This window comes from Haliotis rubra, unplaced genomic scaffold (genome assembly GCF_003918875.1).
Source record: "Haliotis rubra isolate DU_JTF1 unplaced genomic scaffold, ASM391887v1 Scf392, whole genome shotgun sequence".
NCBI lineage: Eukaryota > Metazoa > Mollusca > Gastropoda > Lepetellida > Haliotidae > Haliotis > Haliotis rubra.
In genome coordinates, this window is record NW_025767071.1 from 741,551 (window position 1) to 754,461 (window position 12,911).

Below are 12,911 nucleotides of genomic sequence, written 5' to 3' on the forward strand. Positions count from 1 at the left end.
AATCTGGCTTGCACTCTGTACATGAGAATGTAGAAAAGACAGTTGGACATATTGAAAAGCTGACAGACAGAGAGAGACTTACTGAAGTCATGATGAAAGGAATTGAAGTGGCTGAAGGTGACAACCCAGAGTACAGGTTTCATGGGATGACACTTAGTGTACCTGAAAGGGGACTACCAAAGAAAAGAGGAAAGCAACCTGTGAAAAAATCTGAAAAAGAAAATGCGATTGAATCGGCAGAAATGATCATACAGAAAATGAAGTCAAATTTGGCATCAAGATATGATGTGACAGATGATGTATGTGGAGCATCCTACGTGCTCAACCCCAACAACTGGCCCAAGGATCCAGCTGCACTCAACTCTTATGGGGACACAGAGATCCAGCTGTTGGCTCAGCACTTTGACATGCCCTTGACTGCTAAAGGGTATGTTCCCGAAGCAGCAGTAGTGGAATGGCTTACTGTGAAGAAACAGATTGTGAGGATGCTCAGATTTGAAGAAAATCTTGTACAGGTATGGGAAAGGGTTTTGACAACTGAAAGGTGAAAACAAGGACATCTTAGCCCTGGTTCGAAGAATCCTTTCACTGCCAGTAAACTCGGCAATATGTGAAAGAGGGTTTTCCCTCATGAAGAGAGTGAAATCTGACTGGAGAGGTTCATTGAGGAGTGAGACTCTGACAGATCTGCTTTCTGTATCAGTGAATGGTCCAGCCACACATGATTACAACCCAGATGCTGCCATTGCACTATGGCTCACGAAGAAGAACAGGAGGATTGCTGCAGCTGGAAAGAGAACACAGACAGAGCAGGCATGGAGCAGTGATGAATCTGAGTAATGACAAGTGGGTAAACTTTGTAATAAAACATCTAAATGATTCAATAGCTTATTTTTTCATTACATGTTGCAATAAAAGCAGTGCAACTGGAATTTGGCTGGTGCAACTAGGTTTTTATCTTAGGGTGCACCTGGTGCAAGTAGGTTAACATCTCTTAAATCGAGCCCTGCCTTATAATCTCACAGAAGTCTCAGGAGCAACGTTCTGGACAGACATATTCTGGGGGAAATCACGTCATTGCAGATGCAATATCCCATCCGGACAAGATACTATCATATCCAGATGCATTCAGGCAAGTTTAGTGGGAACAGCCTCACATAGATGTGTTCATGATGTCACTCAACAACCAATGACCAACTTATGTCCAATTTTGGATCCACCAGCCGATGCTATGGATGTCATTTCGACTTGGGAATCATTTCCATCTACAGTGTTGATCATGGAAGTTTTGGCCAAGTTGAGGAATCATCAGATGACCCTTTACCTAGTGGCTGAAGCATGGCACACAAAAACATTTTTTCGAATCTTCTGTCTCTACTGGTTGATGAAGCTCTGCAACTGCCTATCTGACCAACTCTACTCAGGCAACCAACATCAGACAGATTTCATCACAACCAGGAGCACCTCCATTTACCTGTCTGGGAGCTATCCAAGTACAGCGTGGGTCAACAGGATTTTCACAGGTTTCCTCAGCTGATAGCAGTCAGAGCGAGCTTCAGCATCTGCCTTCTGTGAATGACAGCAGTGATGTCATCAAATGTACCGGATACCGAAAATGACATAAATCTACCATTATGTAAACTTCAGCAGCAAGAAGGATTCTCAAGTGTAGTCATTGCAACCAAATGCAAGTCTGTTTGTCTTATCAGTTTTCATACTGTCTCTATCTTATGTTTATGATTGTCTTCCTTAATTTTGTTTGGCATTATCTGCGTCCACCAAGTCTCATCTAGGATTTGGCAAATCAAGTGTGAGAAGGACATATTCATGAGAATTTTGAACAATATCAACACTGATAATAATTCTTAGAATACGACCTCTTACACTTGAAGTTATGGCCCACCCATACATTCCCCAGAAATCCCAGAGTACCTGCCCAAGGAACCTCAAGGAAACTAATGAAGTTTCCCTACACTCCTGCCAGGAGAGAATCCCAGCAGATAGCTGTTGTTGAACCACCAGGAAGAAAGACAACCCATACCTTTGCACATTTATTCAAGCTAAACGTGGATTCAGAAACAAGAGCGAGTATTCTACGAATTATTTTCTTTATTGATAATGTTCAATTTTGAAGGTTAAAGGATTTCCAGTGATTTGGTTGGTTTATTTGCTAATCACATGACCCGTTCATTTTTCAACAAACTTCCAAAAGTGATGTCTTCAAAGTATAAACTTCACCTTTTAACCATGCAAGTTAAAACAGCACTAGCTGCCACGATTTTAACTTATACTGTTGAAAGCATTCATATTTCAGAAAACTAACACAAGGAATTTTCATGCAATGATTGGTAAAAAATAGTATATCAAGCCATTGTTTTACCAGGATAGAAAATATGACTTACAACAACTAAATATGTCATTTATGAAATTATGACATAAGAATCCATTCTTTGTAAACTAAGGTCCATTCCAAGGCATCAGTAGTGGTAATGTTATTGTGGTTGCTGTGAATAATGTCATGGTGGGCAAATGGGCATTATGGAATTATGGTAAAAGGAAGTTGTAAGTATCAGAGGGAAACACCATTTCAGCATAATCATAAATATTAACTTTTTTGATAATATGTTGAGTAAAACTGTATAAATAGATTAGAAACAGAAATCCACATACACAGTGAACACATTTTGGGATGACAGAGTGTTTATCCAGGTTTGACATATTTCGGTTTGTGGTCCGGCTTATGTACCATACATACGATGTTGATACAAATTTGAGGATGAAGGTAGAACCTTGGCTCATCTATGAGATCAACACTTCAGAAAACTAAACATGCTGTATTGCTGAAACTCTGTATGATATTAGGTGTATGATTAGACTGCTCAAATAAATCCAGTCCAAATTTGAGCAAGGCTGCTATTACTTCTTCCTTTCTCATATGAGCAACAGAGCTCTGTGGCTCTAGTGTTTGGTCTGTGTATGTGTTTGACAAGTGTATTGTAAAACCTGTCTTTGTTGTAGATGTTCAACTACTTCACAGAGACTTTGGAAGTCATTGTTCAGAATGCCAAGAAAGAAGGAAGGTGAGGATGGTGTTGAGTGTTACATTTGCTTCTTTCTTTCATGACACAGAATAATTGATACAAGGACTTATTTCATTCTGTGACATCAACATGATAAGGCTAAAACTCACCATCAGTATGAGTTGACTGCATGGATTTGTTGCAATTTTTGTTGTCCTGTGGTTAACGCGCACTTCGTCTTTCCACGTCACCTTTTTATCTCCCCGGCATGTAATGCAGGGGGATATAGTCGACGCTTCGTCCGTCTGTAATCATTTTGTTTAAATACACGTTCAATATTTTTCAACAAATATTGGTCAATATATCAAACAGAACCTAAGGTGGTGCCTTTTGCTATTTACAGATTTTTGTCATTTTTAGTCGTCCCCTCGTCCGTCTGTCCATCCGTTCAATCATTTTGTTTCCGGAGCATAACTCAAAGACCGTTCGATATTTTTCAACAAAAATTGGTAGATATATCAAACAGAACCTAAGGTGGTGCCTTTTTACTATTTACAGATTTTTGTCATTTTTATTTTTCTCGCTTTCCATGGAAACGTTTTGGACTTAGTCTTAAAGGGAGGGGTAGGCTTCATTTCCGGAGCATAACTCAGAAACCGTTCAGTATTTTTCTGCAAAACTTGGTAGATATATCAAACAGAACCTAAAGTGGTGCCTTTTGCTATTTACAAATATTTGTGATTTATTTTTTTCTTGGTTTCCATGGAAACGATTCGGACTTAGTCTCAAAAAGGAGGGGTGGGTTTCGTTTCCGGAGCACAACTTGAAAACCATTCAATATCTTTCTACAGAACTTGGTAGATATATCAAACAGAACCTAAAGTGGTGCCTTTTGCTATTTACAAATATTTGTGATTTATTATTTTCTTGGTTTCCATGGAAACGATTCGGACTTAGTCTCAAAAAGGAGGGGTGGGTTTCATTTCCGGATCACAACTCGAAAACCGATCAATATTTTTCTTAAGACTTTTCCCGGTTTCCATGGAAACAATTCAGACTTAGTCTCAAAAAGGAGGGGTGGGTTTCGTTTCCAGAGCACAACTCAAGAACCGTTCAATATTTTTCAACAAAACTTGGTAGATATATCAAACAGAACCTTAAGTGGTGCTTTTGGTATTTGCAGATTTTTGTCATTTTTATTTTTCTTGGTTTCCATGGAAACGATTTGGACTTAGTCTCAAAAGGGAGGGGTGGGTTTCGTTTCAAAAACTTCTTAATATCTTTCAGTAAAACTTTGTATTTATGTGAGGCAGATCTTGAAGTGGTGCCTTTTGCTATTTGCAGATTTTTGTCATTTATGTTTTTCATCATTTCCATGGAAACGATTTGCACTTAGTCTAAAATCAAGCTTGACTTTAAGTAACTGTCAGATGATTTGTTCTTTCAAAGATGTGGGGGCCGGGGGGATATGTCATCTTCTGATGACTCTTGTTTCATCTTTGCCATAAATTCTGTGGTTTGGCTGTCAAAAAACAAAGTATACAAATAATCAGATGTCCTCTTCACTGTCAACTGTGATTGTCATCAGTTGTATAAGTAACGGTATCTTACTGCTAAAAAATTTCTTGCACAAATGCAAGGAAGCAAGTCTCTCTTTGTCCGCTGTGTGCTAGTAGCAATGAGTATTAGGAGGGTATTTAGGGAGATTTGCACTTAGCCTCTGAATAAATATAATTTTGATAGTTACATAATCCATTTAAGTTTAAAAGGAGTGCCAGTGAGATGAGAGACTAATAACATCTGCATTGGGGCTACACATGCTGGGGTCATTACCAATTAAAAGTCACATCACACAACCATCAGATAACTGTACAAGTGACAGGCATATTTATTGGACCTCATGTCAAGCCCTGTCCCATCTCCATGGAGTTTGACCAGAGTGCTGTTGTCATCACCTCATATGGGCCAGTCAAACCTGAAAGAAAACTTCCATGGAAGTGAAAAGACCAGCATCTGACTTATGCTTGAAGATATTCTGTGCATTTCTATTCCAGAGCGTAATACAAACATTGTTTGTATAAACTGCATCAGTGTGGTGACAAGTGAACCAGCTGAGGTCACCCTTCGAAACAACGTCAAGTGTGTTGTACAAAAGGCGTAGAATCACAGTTTCTAAAAGACTATGGCCTTGTACAACACAATAGAGTTTGACACCATAATCCTATACCAGGAATTAAAAGAAATAGTTACAATTATAACCTTAATCACAGTCACAATGGTGCTGCCATGGACCCATGTCAGTTGTTTGATCCGCATTCTAGAGGTGGTTCTTTTAGGTGGATATCAACGGGACAGTAGGTTTCACCTCTGTAAGAATCACCACATTCACAGTTAATTTTTGTGGTGGATGGGTTACGGCCATTGGCTTGAAGGATGGTCCTAAATGTTGGAGAGCCAGAGAAGATGGTGTCGATGAGTGGTGGTCTGATTAATTGAAATAATCAAAGATTGGTCGTAATGACTAAACGACCAATCAATCGATCATGTTTTCTCATAATCGCAAACAAACAATTTTGGAACACTTGTTTGCATTAACAATATTTTTCACAAGGTTGGTTTTGTCTGTTATATGTCATAAGCACTACTAGATCATTCCAAGTCATGATTGCATTATGAAAAAAGTATGCTCCTAACATACTAGTCATCCTTTAAGATGTGAAATTTGTAAATGCATTTTGTGCAATTTGCAAAAACAACGAAAGAACTACATGCATTTTCTATATATTTTTTTGTGCATTAACAAACATAACCAGCAGAATTTGATAAATGACACTCACCAATTATTTTCGATGATTGATCGATTGTAATGAACCAGTCATCAATTGTGAGATTTTAACGAATTTCAAACACTTGTGTCAATGCCTGCTTGGTGCTTTAGAAGTCTGCTGATTTGATGGGAGGTCTTGCCAATTCTGATGGGGACAGCTTCAGACTTGGTCAGTTTGGGTTTGTTCTGGAGCATGGTCGAGATGGTCTTCTTGATATAAGTACATCTAGGAAGGAGAGTTTGTTGTCGTTCTTTGTCTCCATAGTGAACTTGATTGAGGATGTTAGGTGTTGAGGCGCTGGAGTAGTGGGGCGGGATCTTGGTCTTTCATGAGGATGACAAAGGTGTCATCCAGCTGGCTATACTAGCACACAGGTTGGATAGGGGAGGAGGCCAGGCTTGCTTCTTCAAAATGGGTCATGTAGATTTCAGTAAGGATAGGGGATCCCATGGGGAGGCCGTGGATCTGTTTGAAAATGTTGTCTCCGCAGGTGAAGTAGGTGTACGTTATGCATGATTTAGTGAGGCTGATAATGGAGTCTATGGAAAGTTTGGTGTTGACATTTGTGAAGAGGTCAACAACATCGTAGTTAATGATCTGGTCAGGTTCAGTTCTGCTGGTTATCTTTTGGCAGAAGTCTGTGGAGTCTGTGATGTAGGATTTCGTTGTTTTACCAAGAGGGGAGAGTATTTTGGTGAGGTGCTTGGCAGTGTTGTAGAAGAAGGGTCATCCTCGAGGTCTTTCATGGCTTGTTTCTCGGCTCGGATGAAGTTAGGTGTGTAACTAGGGGCTTTTTGAAGCATGTATCTGATCTGATCTGATGGCATAAGTAATCAATCGTGCCTCCTGGGGTAACTTGCTGGAGACCTTTCTCAATGTTACTGACGAGGATTTCAATGTTGCTGTGGTTTGGAGGGTACATAAGTGAGACGTTGATTTTATTTTTGGTGGTAATCTTGCTGCTGATGTTGATGACTGTCTTCTTGATGTACTGGTCCTGGGTGACACTGGGGTCACATATCTTAGAGTTTGATCTTTTATTGTCCTGAAGTTGATGCAGCTTGTTGAAATGGATAGTTTTGGTTTTGGAGTCCAATTTGTTGTTGGCTTGGTTCTGGGCAGTCAATGGTTTTTGCAGTGATGCCTGACCCTTTCAGTGACAAGCTTTTTGGATGCAGTCTGGAGGATGGCTTGAGCAGGTACTGAGTTAACTTGAGAGTGGTTCTCAGACCATTAGGGATGACCTTGAGAATTCTGCATTGCATGAGGAAGGGGAAGTGGTTGCTGGACTGGATGTACTTCTTCTCAAGTCGATTGAGGTTGTTGATGGTGTTGATAACCACTTCACCATGTAGACGTCTTACTAACTGTTTGATCAGCATTGTACCAAGAAAAGGTATCATGTTGACAGACTGTATCCATTACTATCCACACCTAGAAACAATATCCTATACATCTAAACAGGGTTTTACACAGACTTTGAAAAATGGGAGTCATGGTGACTCACAGTATTTATTTTAGGAAGTCATTTTCATTATTTGGGAGTCATTAAAATTTTAGTGTAATATTTCTTTGTGTGAATCAAAAAGCCTGCCCTTCTACATTTTTGACAGATGTGCTGAAATGCTGTTGCATTTCGTGAATTTTAACTGCTTCAATGTGATCTTTAGAAGTTTGATGTCTCATGTCGACTTCTGAATATTTTGACAACCAAATGTAAAGGTGTTCGATTTATTTTTTGCCCGAATGCACATATCTGAGGTCATGACTTTGCATCTGGTTTTAGTGCTCATCATTAGAAACGTCAGGAGATTTGTTTTTCTTGCTTTCATTACCGAAAAAAGAGTCAAGCGACCACTGTTTCTTAGCAGGACAGACAATGCTTAAATGACCAAAACATAGTCTAAACATAGCGAATGACGTATTCAACTGCTATTTACTGTCTGAAAATTGTGAATGACATACTCAAATGCTATTGGCGGGTATTTTACTGCATTCTGGCATGGCTCTATTTTTAGCCATTCGGTGTTCCGTACTTTCTGTTAATATCATGAGTGTTTTCAACACAATTTGCAATATAACGAAAGCTCTCATGGGATTTGCTTATCAAAACGAATTTATTGAACTGAATTCTGAGGGTCACTCATAAAACTTGCGTCAAGCTTGACTCATATGATAATATTTTGAGAGTCTTTTCGAAAATACGCAGGAATCACGCGTCATGTAAAACCCTGTCTTAAGCTGTACAAGCAGACTTGTTCATTGCTGAAATCGACGTACAACTAAACTCACTCACTGTTTCAGCTATTTCACATCAGTGTCATGTCTCATTGGTCAGCTGAGAAAGCACTTGTGACATCTATGTTCATAATATCAATGGTTCTTTAAAAACTCCATTTTAGTTAAACAGCAATAAACAATCAGTCCACGTGTTACTTTCTAATCCTTTGAAAAAGGTGTGTTGTGTTTACACAGGCACCTAGAGATGTAGGGGCGGTGGAGTAGCCTAGTGGTTAAAGCATTCGCTCTTCTTCACACCGAAGGCTCGGGTTCGATTCCCCACATGGGTACAATGTGTGAAGCCCATTTCTGGTGTCCCCTGCCGTAATATTGCTGGAATATTGCTAAAAGCGGCGTTAAACCAAAGTCACTCACTCACTCACCTAGAGATGTATTCCAAATGCCATAATAAACCTACATACATAAACACTCAATCCACTGGGCAAGATAACAATGTGTTGTCCGTTAATCCTTGGATGAAAGTTTTGTGCAATCAACTGGCTGTTCCTTTTTTGCTGTATGAATGTGCATATTACATATATATATCATATAATGCATTCACCACATCAAACCTTTTTATAACCCAGTCTTAGATTGAATAATTACACCAGACATGAGAAATGCCAAATGCATACCACTGATTGTTGAACTTCAATTGTTGCAAAAATTGTACATACATGTTCAGTACAACCAGAAATTATTGAGAATTTAAAGATTTTTTATTATTTTTTAAAACATTTCACTCATTACTCACGTATTAAATGTGAATATTAGCAGAACATAACTCCAGATTCAAAGACAGGTGAACAGTTAGTATTTTGTCAAGTCACCATGGGCAGCAATGCAGGCTTCAATGTGGCAGGGCATACTACTGATCAAAGAAGTTAGAAAGTCGTGGTCCATTCTGTCCACCTCTTCTTTCATTTCAGCAATATTTGTCAGATTTTTCTTATTGACACTTTCATTCACAAGTCCCCAAACATTTTCTATTGGATTTAGGTCAGGGCTATAGCTTGGCCAATCTAATAATGTCATATTTTGGGTCCGAAACCAAGCCTGTGAATGCATTGAACGATGTTTTGGTTCGTTGTCCGGCTGGAAAATCCAAAACTTTCCATAGAACACGTGAGAAGATGGAAGTAAATGTCCCTCGAGAATATCTGTGTACCGCTCACTGTTCATATTCCCTTCAAATACACAGAGGGGTGTTGCCCCTAACACAGATATGCCACCCCACACGTTAAATCTCGGACTGTACATTTGGCGCTGATACAAAGGTTTTTCAGTTTGTTTGGTCCAGAATTTCAGTGTATTAGGAAACAGCCACACAGAACTTTCGTCTGAGAAAATCACATAGTCCCAGTTAAAATTTCTATGCTGTAAGCACCAGTTCAACCTTCGCTCCTTTTGTTCAGGTTTCATGATGGGTGATGGAGAATTCCTCGACTTTTCTGCCAACCCATGCATGCAGCTCAGTTCTAATTGTCTCCTTACAGACAGCCACAGTTCCTCTATCAATCATATCCAGCCTTAAGTTTTCTAAACTCCTTCGTTTGTGTTTAGAAACAAGAATACCAAGCCGACTCCTGTCACCGACAGTCTATTTTCTGGGCCTACCTGCGCCTCCCTCGTGCTCAATGCCATATCCATTTGCAATATTTTTCAAAACACGATAAACAGTGGACAAAGGGATGCCTGTTCTACTTGAAATCACTTTAGCTGATCTGATGTCCTTGTTATAATACTCTAAAATCAACTTCCTCTTCTCTAAATCATCCATACTGAGGATCACTGAAAATGTCGTCTGCTAGCAAGTAAACAAAGGGGGATAACTCTTCATAAACTAATGAAAAAGGATTAACGGAGTTGTCTCTCTTGAATGAAACCAAGCACTTGATAGCTGGTCAAGGTTGTTTATACTAGAAATCCAATTAAACATATTCTTAAAATTCTCAATAATTTCTGGTCATACTATAATTGCTGTATATGAAGTGCCAAATTGTACATATGTATACATGGTCAAATTTTGCAAGATACAAGGTTCTGGTAGACATAAGCTGATCACATTTGAGAATTCAAAGGATTTCCCTGGTTCTCAAGAAGGTACTCCCTTGTTAGTCCAAATCCAAATTTGTTAGGTAGCTGACGCTAATTGGTATCCAGTTATTACACGGTCTAATTAAAATGGCACTGGCTTGAAGGGTTTACTCCCAAAAGTTAGACGTCTCAAAAGTCGGACAAATCAATCAGGCGTGACTGTGATTACAACCTAGTCTTACCCACTGATTTAATTAACCTGGCCAATACAGTAACGAGATGGTTTTCACATTTGTACAGAAATACTTTGATCAGAATGGTAATGTTGACTGGCTTACTCAATAATCACTGGGTTCTCCAAATGTGTTTTCACAATGTTCAAACGGCAAATGTATCACTTGCCAAAGTCAATAATGCTATAGTACTGTCGGAAATAGAAAAAAACTGTTTTTAGGCTGTTACTCTGTATCCCTAAAATTGACACAATTGCAAATAGCATATGTCGAAATATAATAACTGGGCATTCAGTGGGATGCGTAATGCGATATCCAGAAAAGCATGTTTACTCGTAAAATCAGGCAAAACTTAGAAAAAATACGAATAGCTGCTGAAAACAATAGATCAGACTATAGATGGCAATTAGGTCGCTCAGCCAGGTATGACGACGGACCATCGACTCACCTGGCATGAAATGCACGTGCTGCCTACAGGCACAAGGGGTCATCTCAAAGATATTTTGTGCTGTTTCATGTGTGTTGACTGTGTCTCATCTACTGATTAACATCTACATGTCTTTCTTTCATAAAGTTTATGTTGAGATATGTAAGAGTATGATAAAACCATAGAAACGCATCGTAGTATATAGGTGGCATGACCACCCGAAGATCGACAGAACTGGATATTATTTGTAAATTGTTATGACGTGCCATGTACCTCCCCAGTATAATTGCCCTAAAGGATTATTTTATCTTATCCCCCAGCCCGACCCCAGGTTTTGCTTTTGAGGCGACCCCTCCTATCTGTTTCTTTTTATAGTGACAGTGAGACTGCATGGTAGCTACATCCTTAATAGTTTTGGCATAAAAGTTATTATGTTTTACGTCATCTATCGTTTATAATGAATCTACGTCTAATTTCAAATTGGGCATTTAAAAAGTGTCCTTTATAATACAATATCGTCGCACACTAATTTGCATAAAGCCATGGTCTGTTCAAAATAAGTCTTTTTGGACTTAAAAAAAACACGCATTGCTCATTTCTGCACAATTTCCCCTCAGTAAAGTCCTTTTTCTCCGTTTCCTATCGCTCTACCACTGAAACTGTTAAACTTAGTTTAACAGATATTTCACACTTTCACATATCAACTACATAAATTGTAGAGATAAATGAGAAAATACAGTTTTTTTCTATTTCTGACAGTACTATAACTCTTCTTATCTCAAGCACATTCTAACAAACCCCAAATTAATTAAACCACTCACTAAATATGTTATTCATACAAAATTATACCAAACAATCTAGCAACAAAAACAATAATACAATAAGTATTTCCCCTCAGTAAAGTCCTTTTTCTCCGTTTCCTATCGCTCTACCACTGAGACTGTAGTTAGGCCGAACTTAGTTTAACAGATATTTCACACTTTCACATATCAACTACATAAATTGTAGAGATAAATGAGAAAATACAGTTTTTTTCTATTTCCGACAGTACTATAACTCTTCTTATCTCAAGCACATTCTAACAAACCCCAAATTAATTAAACCACTCACTAAATATGTTATTCATACAAAATTATACCAAACAATCTAGCAACAAAACAATAATACAATAAGTCCACTTTTTACCATTTTAAAAATTGTTCTAAATATGTATATGTTCTTTTAACTTTTCAAATGAGTTCTCTCTTTTTATCAACTTCATTTTTTAACCTTTTATATGTTCATCATTATTCACTTAATAAACATGTTTTTAAACATGGGTTGGTTTTTAGAGCAACATATTAACAAAGTACAATCAAATTAAACAGGTTTCTGTCCTCAAACAATAACACTAACCATTTATTACACTACATATATATTAAATTCCAAATCTCTATTACTCTTTACCTATTTCATATTATTTTCGTTTTTTACCTTAGTTGTGCGTGCGACGCTAAATAAAGCAAATAACTAACAAATGGTTGAGAACAAACGATGGTCTTCAGAGAGTAGAATACATGAAGTCACAGAAGGGTACTCCTCAGGTATTCCTTCAAGGCCACACATACACCAAGGACAGGGGAGTCAGGGGAGAGTTTGTTCACTGGCGATGTGGAAGACGAAGAGGGTCTACAGGGAAACGGAGAACAGGCTGATGCGTCTGCAAGAGAGACTGCGTGCAGGAGGGGTGAAAAACATGGAGTTCCTCGATGCAGTTTGGCATTTCCTCAGACTTGGTTGACATTATTGCCTGTATAGTGAATGATGTGAAATCTTAAATCTTGAATGATTTGATTGACCATTTCAATTATCTTGTTAAATTAACTTATTTTTTTTAATGCCAAATAAAGTCATTACAAAGTCATCCATAGATCATTTATGATTATCTTGTTGAAATTACTTATTTGGTTTTATGTCAAATAAAGTCATTGGCATTATCCACAATCTCTTCTCTTTGTGTTTGGATTAGTACATTTGGACTCGTCCATTAATTAGGTCACAGTGTAGTGAACCTCAGCACAACCAACCATAACCTTTGTTGTTTTAA

General features: G+C 38.3%; 1 protein-coding gene across 1 annotated transcript in view; it reads left to right on the plus strand.

Annotated features, from left to right (window-relative positions):
- LOC124286827 (protein FORGETTER 1-like) overlaps window positions 1-12,911 on the plus strand; it is a 327,576-nt gene that overhangs the window by 255,448 nt on the left and 59,217 nt on the right. The window contains 1 exon segment of the mRNA XM_046723267.1: window positions 3,019-3,080. Coding sequence (XP_046579223.1) covers window positions 3,019-3,080 — 62 coding nt within the window.